The sequence below is a fragment of the Taeniopygia guttata genome, chromosome 17 (assembly GCF_048771995.1).
Source record: "Taeniopygia guttata chromosome 17, bTaeGut7.mat, whole genome shotgun sequence".
NCBI lineage: Eukaryota > Metazoa > Chordata > Aves > Passeriformes > Estrildidae > Taeniopygia > Taeniopygia guttata.
In genome coordinates this window covers 7,745,687-7,757,947 of record NC_133042.1, presented here as the reverse complement: position 1 = coordinate 7,757,947, position 12,261 = coordinate 7,745,687, and the positions used below count along the sequence as shown (strand labels likewise).

The 12,261-nt window shown below is 51.7% G+C and overlaps 1 protein-coding gene across 1 annotated transcript; it reads left to right on the top strand.

The window, feature by feature from the left end:
* The first annotated feature begins 291 nt into the window (after positions 1-291).
* MYMK (myomaker, myoblast fusion factor) lies at positions 292-11,993 on the top strand. Its single transcript, XM_002199251.6, has 5 exons — positions 292-4,313; positions 6,626-6,740; positions 9,197-9,345; positions 10,142-10,258; positions 11,290-11,993. Exons 1-5 carry the CDS (start codon positions 3,885-3,887, stop codon positions 11,434-11,436), a joined length of 957 nt encoding a protein of 318 aa, XP_002199287.5. The 5' UTR covers positions 292-3,884; the 3' UTR covers positions 11,437-11,993.
* Positions 11,994-12,261: the final 268 nt, after the last annotated feature.

Sequence of the window (12,261 nt, the reverse complement as noted above, 5' to 3'; positions counted from 1 at the left end):
ACAGCTTCAAGCATTTCTCTGCAGAAAATGACATTTTTTTGACCAACGGGGTGAGAGCTGAGACCCTCAGCGTCGTTACTGGGCTCCAGGAGTTATGGCTGTAAAAAAAACCTATTAAACACCATGAAATGAGCAATAAACCCCTGCACTGCCTCCATGAATTAGGCAGTGGGGGGCCACCCCAGGACATCCCAAAGGTAGGAGCAATGGAAAACTGGTGACAAGATGTCCTTGTCATTAATGGTGATATGCTTGTCATGGGCAATGACAGGGCTAAGAGGAAAGGGAAGAGTGAAAAAACCCTAAGGAAAACAGCAGGAATACCTGTGAGCAAAATGCATAATAGGTTTATTCAACAGGGAGACAGGAAGGGGGATTTTTTTTTTTTTTTCAGGGTAAGTATTCAGTTAAAGCTGCCTCAAATGGGGCCAGACCTCAGGGAGAATGGGTATTTTAAGTGGCAATTTATTCCACTAATAAAACGAGGAGGACGCAGGTGCTTTGGCAGGGCTGGGCTGGGTGATCAGAGCTGGGGTGGCCGAGCAGGGCTCTGGCACAGCTGGTGGCTCTGCCTTTATGGGGCTCCTTTCCCTGGTGCCAGGGCTGTGTCTGGGCTCCAGCTGGCCAGAAAGTGTTCCCCACATCAGGATCTCACCTCCAGCCCTGATCAGAGGCCACAGTGGGTGGGGAGAGGTGTTTTATCCAGGTGCTGCTGCCATCCCTTCTCCAGCTTGGCAGGAAGGGGCTCATGCCCGTGGGCTGCTCCACTCCTGCACCAGGTGCTTCCATACCAGGAGGATTCTTGAGCAAAAAAAAGGCAGAAAATCTTCCCAAACTGGACAGTGCCATGCTGGTCACATTGCTCAGGGCTCCTCAGGGCTCTGCCACATCAACCTGCTGAGACCAGGCCACCATCCAGCTTCTCACCCTCAGAGTGCGCCAGCTGAAGGGTTGTGGGGATGAAAAATTAAACTCTGAAGTTATGGGAGTGGTAAAAAAAAACCACTTTGTAGCATCACAGTCCTTCAAACTGCAGCCCCAGGTAGAAGTGCAGCTTCACTCTTTGGTTTTGGGTTATTATCCCCAGTATTTCCAGCCTGGCAGTGACTGGTGACACTCAACAGAGCAGATTTCAATTCTGACTCGTCTATACCACAGGCAGATGAAAGATCATCCCATACTTACTCCAAGGAGAAAATCCTCTCCTCAATGCTCTCAGCTGGCACAGCCCCCTCAGCCCCTGTTCCAACATCCACTGCTTTCAAACCATCACCCTCAGATTAAAAATAAAACAAAATTCTCTGTGTCTCCTTCCTCCACTGCACCGTCTGAGCTGAAAGGGTAGAAGTGCTTGCAGAAAGCCATGGTTAATGTTACCCTGGAAGGATCCAGCACAGCATACCAGAACCTGGGTTTGGCATCTGGGAGCCACTTTTCAGCCATATATATCACCGTTCCTGCATGCACGCCGATCCACACAAAATTAGCCCTGTGGAATGCAGATTTTAAAATTCCCTTTCCAGCAGCACTTAAACTCAGGAGCTAAAATTTGCTCTTTCTCCATTTCCTACCTGTTTAGGAAAGAAGGAACAAAGTCCTGGCCCTTTGTTTTTTGGGTTCTTTCCCGGGAAGGTTTGCCCAACCCACGTCTGCACCGCGGTGTTCGCAGTGAACAAAGACCTTTTAAAGCAGCAGCAGCTCCTGCCAGGAGCTCACCACCTGCCTGCCCCTCTCCTCCCCATTTATTTTGGGGGCTCTTTTTCAATAATAGCTGAAACACGTGTGCAACCTGATGGGAGGTTTTTTTTTTCCCCTCCATGCCTACAGAGCTGGCTGCAACCCAACCACCAGCCCAGGGTGTGCAGCTGGGAGAGAAACAAAAAAAAAAAAAATAGAATAAAACCCCAACAACCTGTGGAATGTTTTCTTGCTCCTGAGAGCTCCAACACTTCCCTGCCATGGCTGGCACTTGCTGCATCCAGCAGCCAACGGGGTTTCCTTTCCAGCAGAAGCCAGCTGGATTTTGGGCAAAGGCTGGGGGTGAGGGGGATGTGTTTAACAACTGCCTGATGGTAATTTTCACCTGATGCCATTTGCCTGTGCACAACCAGCACCTTTGCACGTCCTTGTTGCACGACTGCCGTGTCCCCACAAGCGGTGTGGGGGCTGCTTTGTGCCCAGACATGGAGGTTTGCCCTCAGCAGCAGGTTTGGAGCTGTGCTTTCACCTCTCTCACATCTGTCTCACGGCCACAAAAGCAGGGCAGATGATGTTCTCACAGCCAGGAATCCAGAGCAGTTTGTGCAACCTCTTCACCCCAAATCTGCTCAAAACCCCTCTGAGAACAAGCCCTGCTGTGCCCCAGGGCACTGTCCTCGGTCCAAGCAGATCATGAATACAGAATAATGGATTCATCTGAGGATATGGCCCAAAAAAGGAACAGAGTATTTTGGGCTGTGCTGGGTCTCTGCTTTCAGCTCAGGGCTGGACACCTAGGGAGCATCAGGGTATTTATGTGCTGGCTTGGAGGGATTCATTTTCACAGTAAATAGGGACACCAGGGTTTTTCAATATTTATTGGTCAAGATTCAGCTCTGCAGAGCTCTGTGGTAAGTTTATAGCCTGCCCAGGCAGGAGGGCGGCTGGAGATGTGGTGTGGGCAGCATCCCGTGGAGGGATGATGCCTGTAGCCAGCCAGGGAATGTGGATGGTTCCTGCAGTATCAGCTAAAAACGGGAGCCCTACCCAGCTCATCTGAGGGGGGGTAAGCTCATCTGTGCCCGGGGGAAAGCTCTCGGCACAGAGTCAAGGCTTTAATGCTCTGTGCCATTCCCTGCACACACACACACACACACACACACACAGACCCCTCACTCCCCCTCCAGAGCTCTTTCCAACGTCCTGGAATGGTTTAAAGAGATTTTTTTTTTTTAAATCCATGCGTGCCTGTCTTTCCTCCAGACCCCCTCCCGGGGGACAGGCCAGCCTGTCCTATCAGCCCTAGAGCTGGTGGCTCCTATCAGAGCTCCGGCCTCCTCCCCAAAACCGCAGCCACAAAGGCGCTTGCTCAAGAGCAGCATTCCTGCTCCCCGTGTCCCGGGAACAGCTGTGCCGAAAGGATGCCGAGAATCCCTGCGAGGCTCCAAGGAAAAGATATTAACGCAGGGGGGGAGCAGGAGCGATATAATAAAAAGTCATAATAAAAGAGAGAACCACTGAGTGGATTAGCAGCCCAAACGCCGCTTGGCTTTTTGGTTTCCTTTCCTCCAGATTTTCAGCGCCGCGCGACAATCCGCTCGAATTCCTCCAGCCCGGAGACTCTCGGCTCCTGAATTTCAGACAGGACTCCTGGAGGTGGCCAGGCTGCAAAGGCTGAGGGCATGGCTGGGAAATGGAGCTGCTCTGAACCCCACGGAGGGCACGCAGGCACCGGCAGCAGGAGTTGGGTGCTGTGGCACTCCAGCTCCCCCATGTCTGCACCCACCCCAGCTGTGCCCCCCTGGGGAAATAAAAGGCAGGTTTGGAGCTTGTGGTGTGTTTCTCAAGTGCACAAAGGTCGTAGGATACATCCCACTGTTTTAAAAATCTCTAGTGCCTGCTGCTTACCAGTTCTTCCTTCGTGGAAGTGCAGAGAGAGAATAACAAAATGATGCAAGGGACCCACAGGGACCACCGAGTTCAGCTCCTGCCCTGCACAGGACAATCCCAGGTGCTATTCCTGGCCACCAGAGAGGACAGATCAGTGCCTGCCCCTCCACTTTGTGAGGAAAGAAGATGGATTTTCCCTGCTCCAGCAGCACTGACCGGGCTTGGCACAGGGACAGCGGCATGTATGGTTGGGATGTCCCTATGAGGAGCGAGCAAACCCAAACTCCTCACCCACCATGTACCCAAACCCAGCACCCAGCACAAGGCGTGTGAGGACAACATTCCCTTTTACTCCTTTAGAAACACCCTGGATGGTTTTGGGGGCACGGAGCATCTGCTGCCCGGAGCCACCGGCTGTGTCAGGAATTCGGGATGAGACGGCAGCGAGGGTGGCGGCTGTGGCGGTGGCAGCTGTTCCCTGCCACGCAGGGCATTTAAATTTTAAAGCACACTCCCTTCTCCTTTCTCCACCATTCCTGCCCAGCTCACAGACACCCAGCTCCCAGCAGCTGCTGGCCCACGAGGCACCCATGGGCTCGCTGGTGGCCAAGCTCCTTCTGCCCACCCTCAGCTCCTTGGTCTTCCTCCCCACCATCAGCATCGCGGCCAAGCGGCGTTTCCACATGGAAGCCATGGTTTACTTCTTCACCATGTTCTTTGTGGCGGTAAGTTCTCAATTTCCCCTCTCCCTGCGTGTTTTATCCCCCCAAATGCCCCCTGTACCACTGAGAAACTGATTCACCCAAGAGCAGCCAGCACAACCCCTAAAATATCCTTTTTCTGTTATTTCCCACCATGTGTGGTGCTGAGCAGCTGATTCTCCAGCTCAGGATGTCCTATGCTGTAGCCTTACAGAGATTTAGTGGTGGTTTATGACTGAGATTAGGGAGAAGGTCTGGGTGCAAAGAGCCTTGACTGATTTGCAATGCTTTGGAGCTGGCTTTTCTCTTTGTTTTACAGCTGCTAAGTGGCCATGCTGAATTTAGGCTTTAAATTGCCTCCAGAATCTCTTGCTCTGCCTCTGTCATTCTAGCCAAAAGCACATAGTAGTCAAATTATTGATTTTGCAATTGCCAGCTGGGGATGGGAGCAACGCTGGAGTCAGGGGAGTTTCTGCACTGGGAAAGGAGAGACTAAAACATGCTGAAATATAATAATTAATAACCCTTTGTGGGTTGAAATGTGTGTTTTATCAGGCTGTGATTCCCTGGCCTTCCTTTGTTTGGAAATAACTAGTGAGGAAATGTTTGTATATATATATAAAATATTCCTATTCCTGCTCTCAGCCATGTGCTGCCCTGGGCTCTGTATCCCTGCTAAGTGACTCTGTACAGACACCAGCTGAGCACCCAAAGCTGCATTCCCACTGGAAAAAACATCTCCTGTTTGACTACATTTCAATGATCTGCTAAAGAATATGAAGGAAACAGCTCAGCAACCCAGCTGATGTTGCATTTCCCATTAATCCCCATCCATCTCAAGGCATCTCCTGAGGGTTGACACATTCCTTGTACAGAGAAACTGAGGCAGGGAGTAGATAAAGGGTCTTCCCAGTGAGAAAAGCTCTTTCACAGGTCTCAGAATCAGGCTGGTCTTTTATTAAGGATCCACAGAACATCATTGACCATTTGAGCTGATTAAAGCACCATGCAGGGGGAGAAATTCTGCCAGTTCTATAAAAGCTACAGGACCAGTTAATATGAAAACATCCCTTAGCCCCCCACCCCAGCTCCCCAGGGAAACCAGACATCTACAATTTCATTTTGCACTGGGTCTGTGTCTGCTCCACCTCCCCGAGGAGTCAGTAGGAAAATTGGCACGTGTTTCGAAGGGAGGAGGAACAGGTCCTCTCCGAAGAGATTGGAGAAGCAAAATATCCCTGAGTGGGGAAGGGAAAGAAGGGAAAGGAGGAGAGGCAGCTGCCAGTGTGCTGGGGAGGGGGTTGGAAGGGCAGCAGCTGCTGCTGTTGCATTTTTTGTAGCATCCCACTCCTCTCCAGCAGGAGAGCTGAACAGAGCAGTGAAAGCACATGGCCATGGCAGACGAGTGCCAGGAACACTCTCTGCCTTCCACCCTTTCTTCCCCCCAGCCCAATCTCAGGCAGGGAGAAGAATTACAGCCGTGGTGCAATTTTTTTTCTAGAAGCTGCAGCCAGCCAGAGGGCTCGCAGCAATTCCCATTATAAATTATATCAGCATCCCCACCGGGCCGTGACAGCCAGCAGCGTTCCAAGGGCGCCCGGCCAAGCGGAGCAGGGACTTCTTCAGGAACAGCAGAGCTCACTGCTGCTGCCACTGCAAAACCTGCAGGGCTGAGGGCTGGCAGGAAAAGCAGAGAGCCAGGCAAGCACTGGGAGCAGTCCTCTGATTGCACTGAAAACATCTCTTGGAGTGGTCTGCGTTTGTGCTGCGTGACAATGGGGTTTTTGCAAATAACCTAATCAATGAGTTAATGGGCAGGAACTGGTGGTTTTTAAGGGAATGCACTAATGAGTGAATTCCCCAGTATTCAGAGTCTGGTCATATAAACCCTGTTTAGCCTGGACAGTGACCTGGCATCCATACACATTTCATCAGGACACTCATTCTGAATTGTTTTACAAGAATCTTTCGCAATTAAAACCACAACCCCAGAGTCCTCCTTCTGCTGGAGAGGCCATCCCCCAGCACCCAGCTCAAAGCAGCTTGGTCATCAGATTGCAAGTTCTGGCCAAGAGGCAAATTAAAGCCTGTCTTAGTTTGTACTAAGAGAGAAGAATGCTGATTCTTGGGCAATTTGCAACTGGGAACGATGACATTATCACAAAAATATATTCATTACTGCATATCAGTGATCCTGCTGTAGCTGACACTGTTCTGGCCTGGCTGGCCATCCTCTCAGCAGCTACACAATTTCAAACCAGTTGATAAGCACCTTTACCTTACTGATATGTGGGTAAGAAAGTGGTTTTCTGATAATTTATTTTCTTTTTTAATAGTTTTACCACCTTTGTGACGGCCCCGGGTTATCAGTGCTGTGCTTTATGCGCTACGACATCCTGGAGTACTTCAGCATCTACGGAACAGCCCTGTCCATCTGGGTGTCCCTGATGGGTAAGAACTGGTCTGTTGTAGCTCCTGAGAGCTGCACCACGGGCAGGAAGGGCTGGATTTGTCAGGAGAGCTGATGGGACAGTCAGTGGGGACAGCCCTCAGAAATGCTGCTCACTCCGAGCTCCACCTGAGCTGCCACTGAAATTGTCCTTCGTGGAAATCAGTCTGTGCTGTGGATTAATCCAGTTTTGTGTCATTAACACCTTGGAAAGCCTTTGTAATTGGTGAGGTCAAGACGTGGAACTGTCCTGAGTGGTGTCTGGGGCCGTTTTGCTCCTGGAGATAAAGAGCTGTGGCACCTGCTGGTGGTGCTGGTCGGGTGTTCCCCTGTCTGCACCAGCTCTCACACATGTCCTGCTTCAAATGACAGCAACACACTGGCAGCCTTGTGCTGCAGTTCAAAGAAGGACAAGACTATGAGATGACTGAATCTGAAACCCCATAAACCAGGGAATTTCCCATTTCTCCTCATTTTCCCCATACTAGGCCCATGAGCTTATCTTGCCTCACTTAGAGGCATTAAGAAATGCAGACTCTCCCACTTCCCTTGGTAGCATGAGAATCAAAACAAATATAACTTCCTGGTTTATCAAAAGCCTGGTCTTGGCTGATGGGAATATTAGATCTGCTTAGAAAAAGCAGAAATTTCTTTCACTTCCTTTTTACTATAAATCCCACCCCTTGCCCTGTTATTCAGTTTTCCTTTCCCCATATTTTCTTCACTCCCTTTTTCCTCATTTTGTTCCTTATTTGCCACCAAAACAAAATATAATAGAAATGAAAAAAAAAAATGAGGAAGACAAAAAGTTCCAACCTATCATTTTCCCATTTTGTCACCATAAGTTTTGGAAAGATGTGAGTATTGATGGCAGGAGAAGAGAGCAGGGTCAGGGGAGAGAGATGTTCCAACAAAGATTTTGCTCCAAAATTTGGATCATTTGTAACCAGTGCCTACTCCAGATAGAGTTGCCATTTCTCCCCATGATAAGCTGAAGTCAGCACTCCAATTTACAGCCCCAAAACAGCCACAGGACTTTCCTCTCTGCCCCTGCCAGGGGTGGTGCAGGACCTCCAGCAGGGATGGGGCTCCTGCAGCCTCAGAGCCCAGCACAAGCAGGGGTAACACCCCTCAGCTGGGCAAATTCATCCTGTGGGGATGCAGGAGCACTCTTCTTCCAGGGCATGCAATAGGATAAATTTACCATGCAGGGGAAAATGTGTGGGGAAAATATTACCCTTAGAAATGGCTCTGTCCCCCCAAAATGTGAGTCCCGGGGGGGGGGGGGGGTCCCCACTACTCAGGGCACCTCAGTGCTCTCTCTGCTCAGCTCGGAAAGGCAACGATGCAAATCATTTCCAAATCATTTCCAAAGGGCATTTTCAGTGGATAACAGCAGTGTCAGGGTAGGTCAGAGCTGATCCAGACACTTTGGCTCCTTGCAGCAAAATTCAACTTGATTGCTTCATTACTGCGCTCCGAAACCTCGCGGAAAAATACAAATCCTGGACTAGGAGGTTTAAAATATTGACCCTCTGGGAAACAACAGAGATTAACATGCGGACATTATCCCTTAGCCAAACTCCCTATAAAAGCACGATCCAAGGACATGGAAGGTGTGGTGACTGAAGCCCAGGGAAGCCTCTCACTGTGCCTTGTAAAGCCCGAGTGCACATGTGCGGACGCAGACCCTCGGGCAAACTTCCCGGAATGCAAATCCAGGACAGCCATAACACAGCTGTGCAAGCTGGAAAAGCATGGAGCCCACTGGGATCCATAACTTTTATCAGTTATTACCCCATTCTGTGCTAAACAAAAGCCTCTAATAATTTACTCACGCTGGCGACTTCCAGCTTGCAAACCCCGGGCAGGTGCCGGGCAGCCGGGACCCCATGGCACCAGACAGGGGGTCCCACTGCACTGGGGTGGTGGAGCCTGTGCCAGAGTGAGTTTGGGAAGGCTGGAGATGCAGGATGAACCCAAGAGCTGATTGTGGGCTCACAGGGCATGAGGGTTTTTACAATCGCCTCTGAATTCTAGGTCTAGTAAATGGGAAATCATAGAGTGGTTTAAAGTGGGAAGGGATTTTAAAGACCATCTTGTTCCACCCCCTGCCATGGACAGGGACACTTTCCACTGTCCTAGGTTGCTCCAAGCCCCATCCAACCTGGCCTGGAACACTTCCAGGGATAGGGCACCCATAGCTTCTCTGGGTATGGAATCTCCTTTAAGCTCCCCCATGCAACACTGAAATAAAGCCCCAACAATCATCTCCAGGAGCCTCAGGATGGTTTGCTTTGCCCCACGTGCCTCAGTTTCCCCAGCAGTGTGACATGAGAAGAGCAAACCATACACAGATGCAACCCCAGGGCAGGAGGGAAAGACCCCAGGAAGGTTTTAGGGGAGCAGCTGAAAAAGGGGGGCTGCAAGCTGGTGCTCCCTATTCTTTGTCCCTCAGCCCTGGCAGAGTTTGATGAGCCCAAGAGATCGACCTTCATCATGTTTGGCGTCCTCACCATCGCCGTGAGGATCTACCACGACCGCTGGGGCTACGGCGTCTACTCGGGCCCCATCGGGACGGCCGTGCTGGTGATCACGGTCAGATGGGTACGTGGGGAAGCACTGGGATGGGCTTTGTGGCATGCCCCTGGTGGGAAAAGGGATGAACCCTGCATTGATTTCCTCCTCAAGATGCAGCTCTCAATCTCACAGTGATTTCTCCTTTAACCCGAGCAGAAGGCAGACAGCAGCTTTTGATAAATGCCAGATTCGATCGGTCTGAGCAATCTACCACATCTCCTGTCCCTGCATTTCTAATCAGGAGGAGCGTATTTATGGAGTTTTTACAGCTACTCAGAGGCAGAGGGATCTGGTAAACTGCCCCAGATTCAGGGAAGATGTGGATAAAACCACAGTGATAGAGTGGGGAGGAGTCTGTCTGCAGTCTGCCTGAATCCAGCTGGGACAGTCGGGCACCATGCTGCAGTCTGTGCCCCACTGTGCTGTGGACCCAGCTGGGAGTGAGGTGGGGAAGCCACTGCAGGAGTTGGCAAGGAGTGATGGGATAAAAATTGCAGAAAGATGATGCCAAACATCGCGGAAATACAGCAGTGCAAGTCCCAGTTATAAACTGCCACTAAGCCAGCAGCTAAAAGCAAGTGGCCATCATGGGGAGGGGATGGGCAAGGAGGAGACCAAGGCACAGGAGCACCCTGCATCCTCCAGTCTGCAGATGCTGTGCTGGGACCTGCTCTCCCACAGACCGGGTTTGTGAGGGCACACACCCCCTGAGCTGGCTTTAGGGCTGAATATTTAAAAAAACAGTGTTATTACAAGGAATGAGGGTGGAGCAGCCAGCTAAATCCAGGTGAATCCACTTGGCGTGCTCTCTCCTTCCTCCCAGCTGCAGAAGATGAAGGAGAAGAAAGGGCTCTATCCTGACAAGAGTGTCTACACCCAACAGATTGGTCCTGGCTTCTGTTTCGGGGCGCTGGCACTGATGCTGAGGTTCTTCTTTGAGGTACCTGTGTGCACACTCACCCTCCCTGACTCTACAAGGTGTGAGGGACATCACCGAGAGAGGGACAGCCCCACTCACACCACTGGGCTGCATCCAGCCTTGCACAAAACCCAGCTTAGGCGTGGGGCTCCAGAGGTGGCACGCTGGGGCCTGGCAGCAGGGACAATGGTCCCTCCATGCTTGTCCCCATCCCCTGATCCATTCGGGGCAGGTGTGACAGCAAGTGGCACACCGAGTGATGCTCTGTCTCTTTTTCCCCCTCCAGTGAGTGACAAGGACAGGGGATGTGCTTTCCTCAGGCACACGTGGTCCTCAGAATGGCTTTGTCAAGTGGGAGCAGGGTTTTTTGGAAACTGGGCACGGGTGACTTAAGGACACCTCACAGCGACGCGGCAGGGACTGGATCCAACCCAGGCATGGCCGGATCCAGAGCTGGCTCACGCCAAAGAAAAGACTCTCAGTGACTCCCAGGGGGGCTTGATCCTGTGTTTATATCCTCCTGCTCCTGCTGCTGGCCAGTCCCCCTGTCCTGCTCCGGAGGGTCCCGCCGGGCAGGCGATAACCCCCCGACACAGCTGCCGGCCGTGCCTGCGCTCAGCCCCGCCGTTACGGCTGCTCTGTGCTTTGGGAGCTGCGAGATACAACCTCACAGGCATCCCCAAGGATTATTTTTCAAAGCATTTGGTAATTGCAGATTCTAGCAGAACATAAAAATGTCACTTAGCAGAAGCCGCCTCCCCGCGCGCCCCGGCCTCGCCGCCGCGTCCTTTGCGGGGTAATGAAACACTTCATTCAAGAATTGGGAAATGTGCAAATTAGAACGTGTTAAATCCCCTTTGCTTTAGGGTTTTGTTGGTTTTTTTTTTTTCACTGGAAATCCTTTCTTCTCTGACAGCAAAGGGAGGCAGAAGGTTCAGGAATCTTTTTTATCCCCTTCCTTTTGGCTGCTTGTAGAAATTTAATGTCGTGCACCTCACGCGAGTCCCCCGGCCCTGCTGCTCCCGCTTCTCACCCGCTCTCCCTGCCCGCAGGAGTGGGATTACACCTACGTGCACAGCTTCTACCACTGTGCCTTGGCCATGGCCCTCGTGCTGCTGCTGCCCAAGGAGAACAAGAAGGCTGGGAATGCCGGGACCCCCGCCAGGCTGGACTGCTCCACGCTCTGCTGCTGCGTCTGAGCCCCCGGGCACGACGGGCACGCGTGTTCCTGCCCCTGCGTGATGGAGGGCTGCAGCCAAAAGGAAAATGCCTGCCTGCTGGGTTTTCCTCTGGCATCTTTTCCCACCAGCTCCGTGCCCACTCTGGGATTTTCTGCCCTGGGAAGTCTCCTGAGTAACCTGGTCTAGTGGACCATGGCAGGGGGATTGAAACAAGAAGGGCTTTAAGGTCCCTTCCAAACCACGCTGTGATTCACCTCTCCACCATCAGCCCTAGCAAAGCTTGCACTTCCAGTTTGACACATATCCATATTCTCCCTGGAGGAGCACTCAGCTGGGCTGTGACCTGTCCCCTGCCCCAGGAGACCCCTGCCCTCCCAGGCCATGTCACCTTCTCCTGGGCTGTCCCGTGCTCTGACCTGGCAGGACCCAAGCTGTCCCCTCCGTGCTGGTTTGCTCAGCCCGTGCACACAAAGCTTCGTTTGCAACACCCAGTTAACAGAACATGTATTTTTTGTGAGATATTAACTATTTTATTTATGCATTCTCTTGATGTAAATAATACATACTAACAAAGACCTTGCCAGTGTGCAATGCCAGCATTTCTTCAGCAGGGTGGGAAACTTTCCAGCTCCACTCAGCTCGGTCCAGGGCAGATGCCAATTCCAAAGCAGAGCTCTGGGCACGGCCACCACAGCCCCTCTAACTTGGAGGGACCTGCAACACTGGGCACTTTGTCCATGCAAACCTGCAGGCACAGGCAGCAGGTGCCTCATTGGTATGGAAAGGACATGGAAAGTGAGAGGCAGAGAAAAGAAGCTCCTGGAGGGAGGGGGGAGGGTTGTA

Excerpts from the sequence above, each read along its gene's own strand:
- MYMK (XM_002199251.6), top strand. The coding sequence starts at position 3,885 with ATGTACCCAAACCCAGCACCCAGCACAAGGCGTGTGAGGACAACATTC. Across the intron at positions 6,741-9,196 it reads CATCTGGGTGTCCCTGATGG|CCCTGGCAGAGTTTGATGAG; the intron begins GTAAGAACTGGT and ends TTTGTCCCTCAG. Across the intron at positions 9,346-10,141 it reads TGGTGATCACGGTCAGATGG|CTGCAGAAGATGAAGGAGAA; the intron begins GTACGTGGGGAA and ends CCTTCCTCCCAG.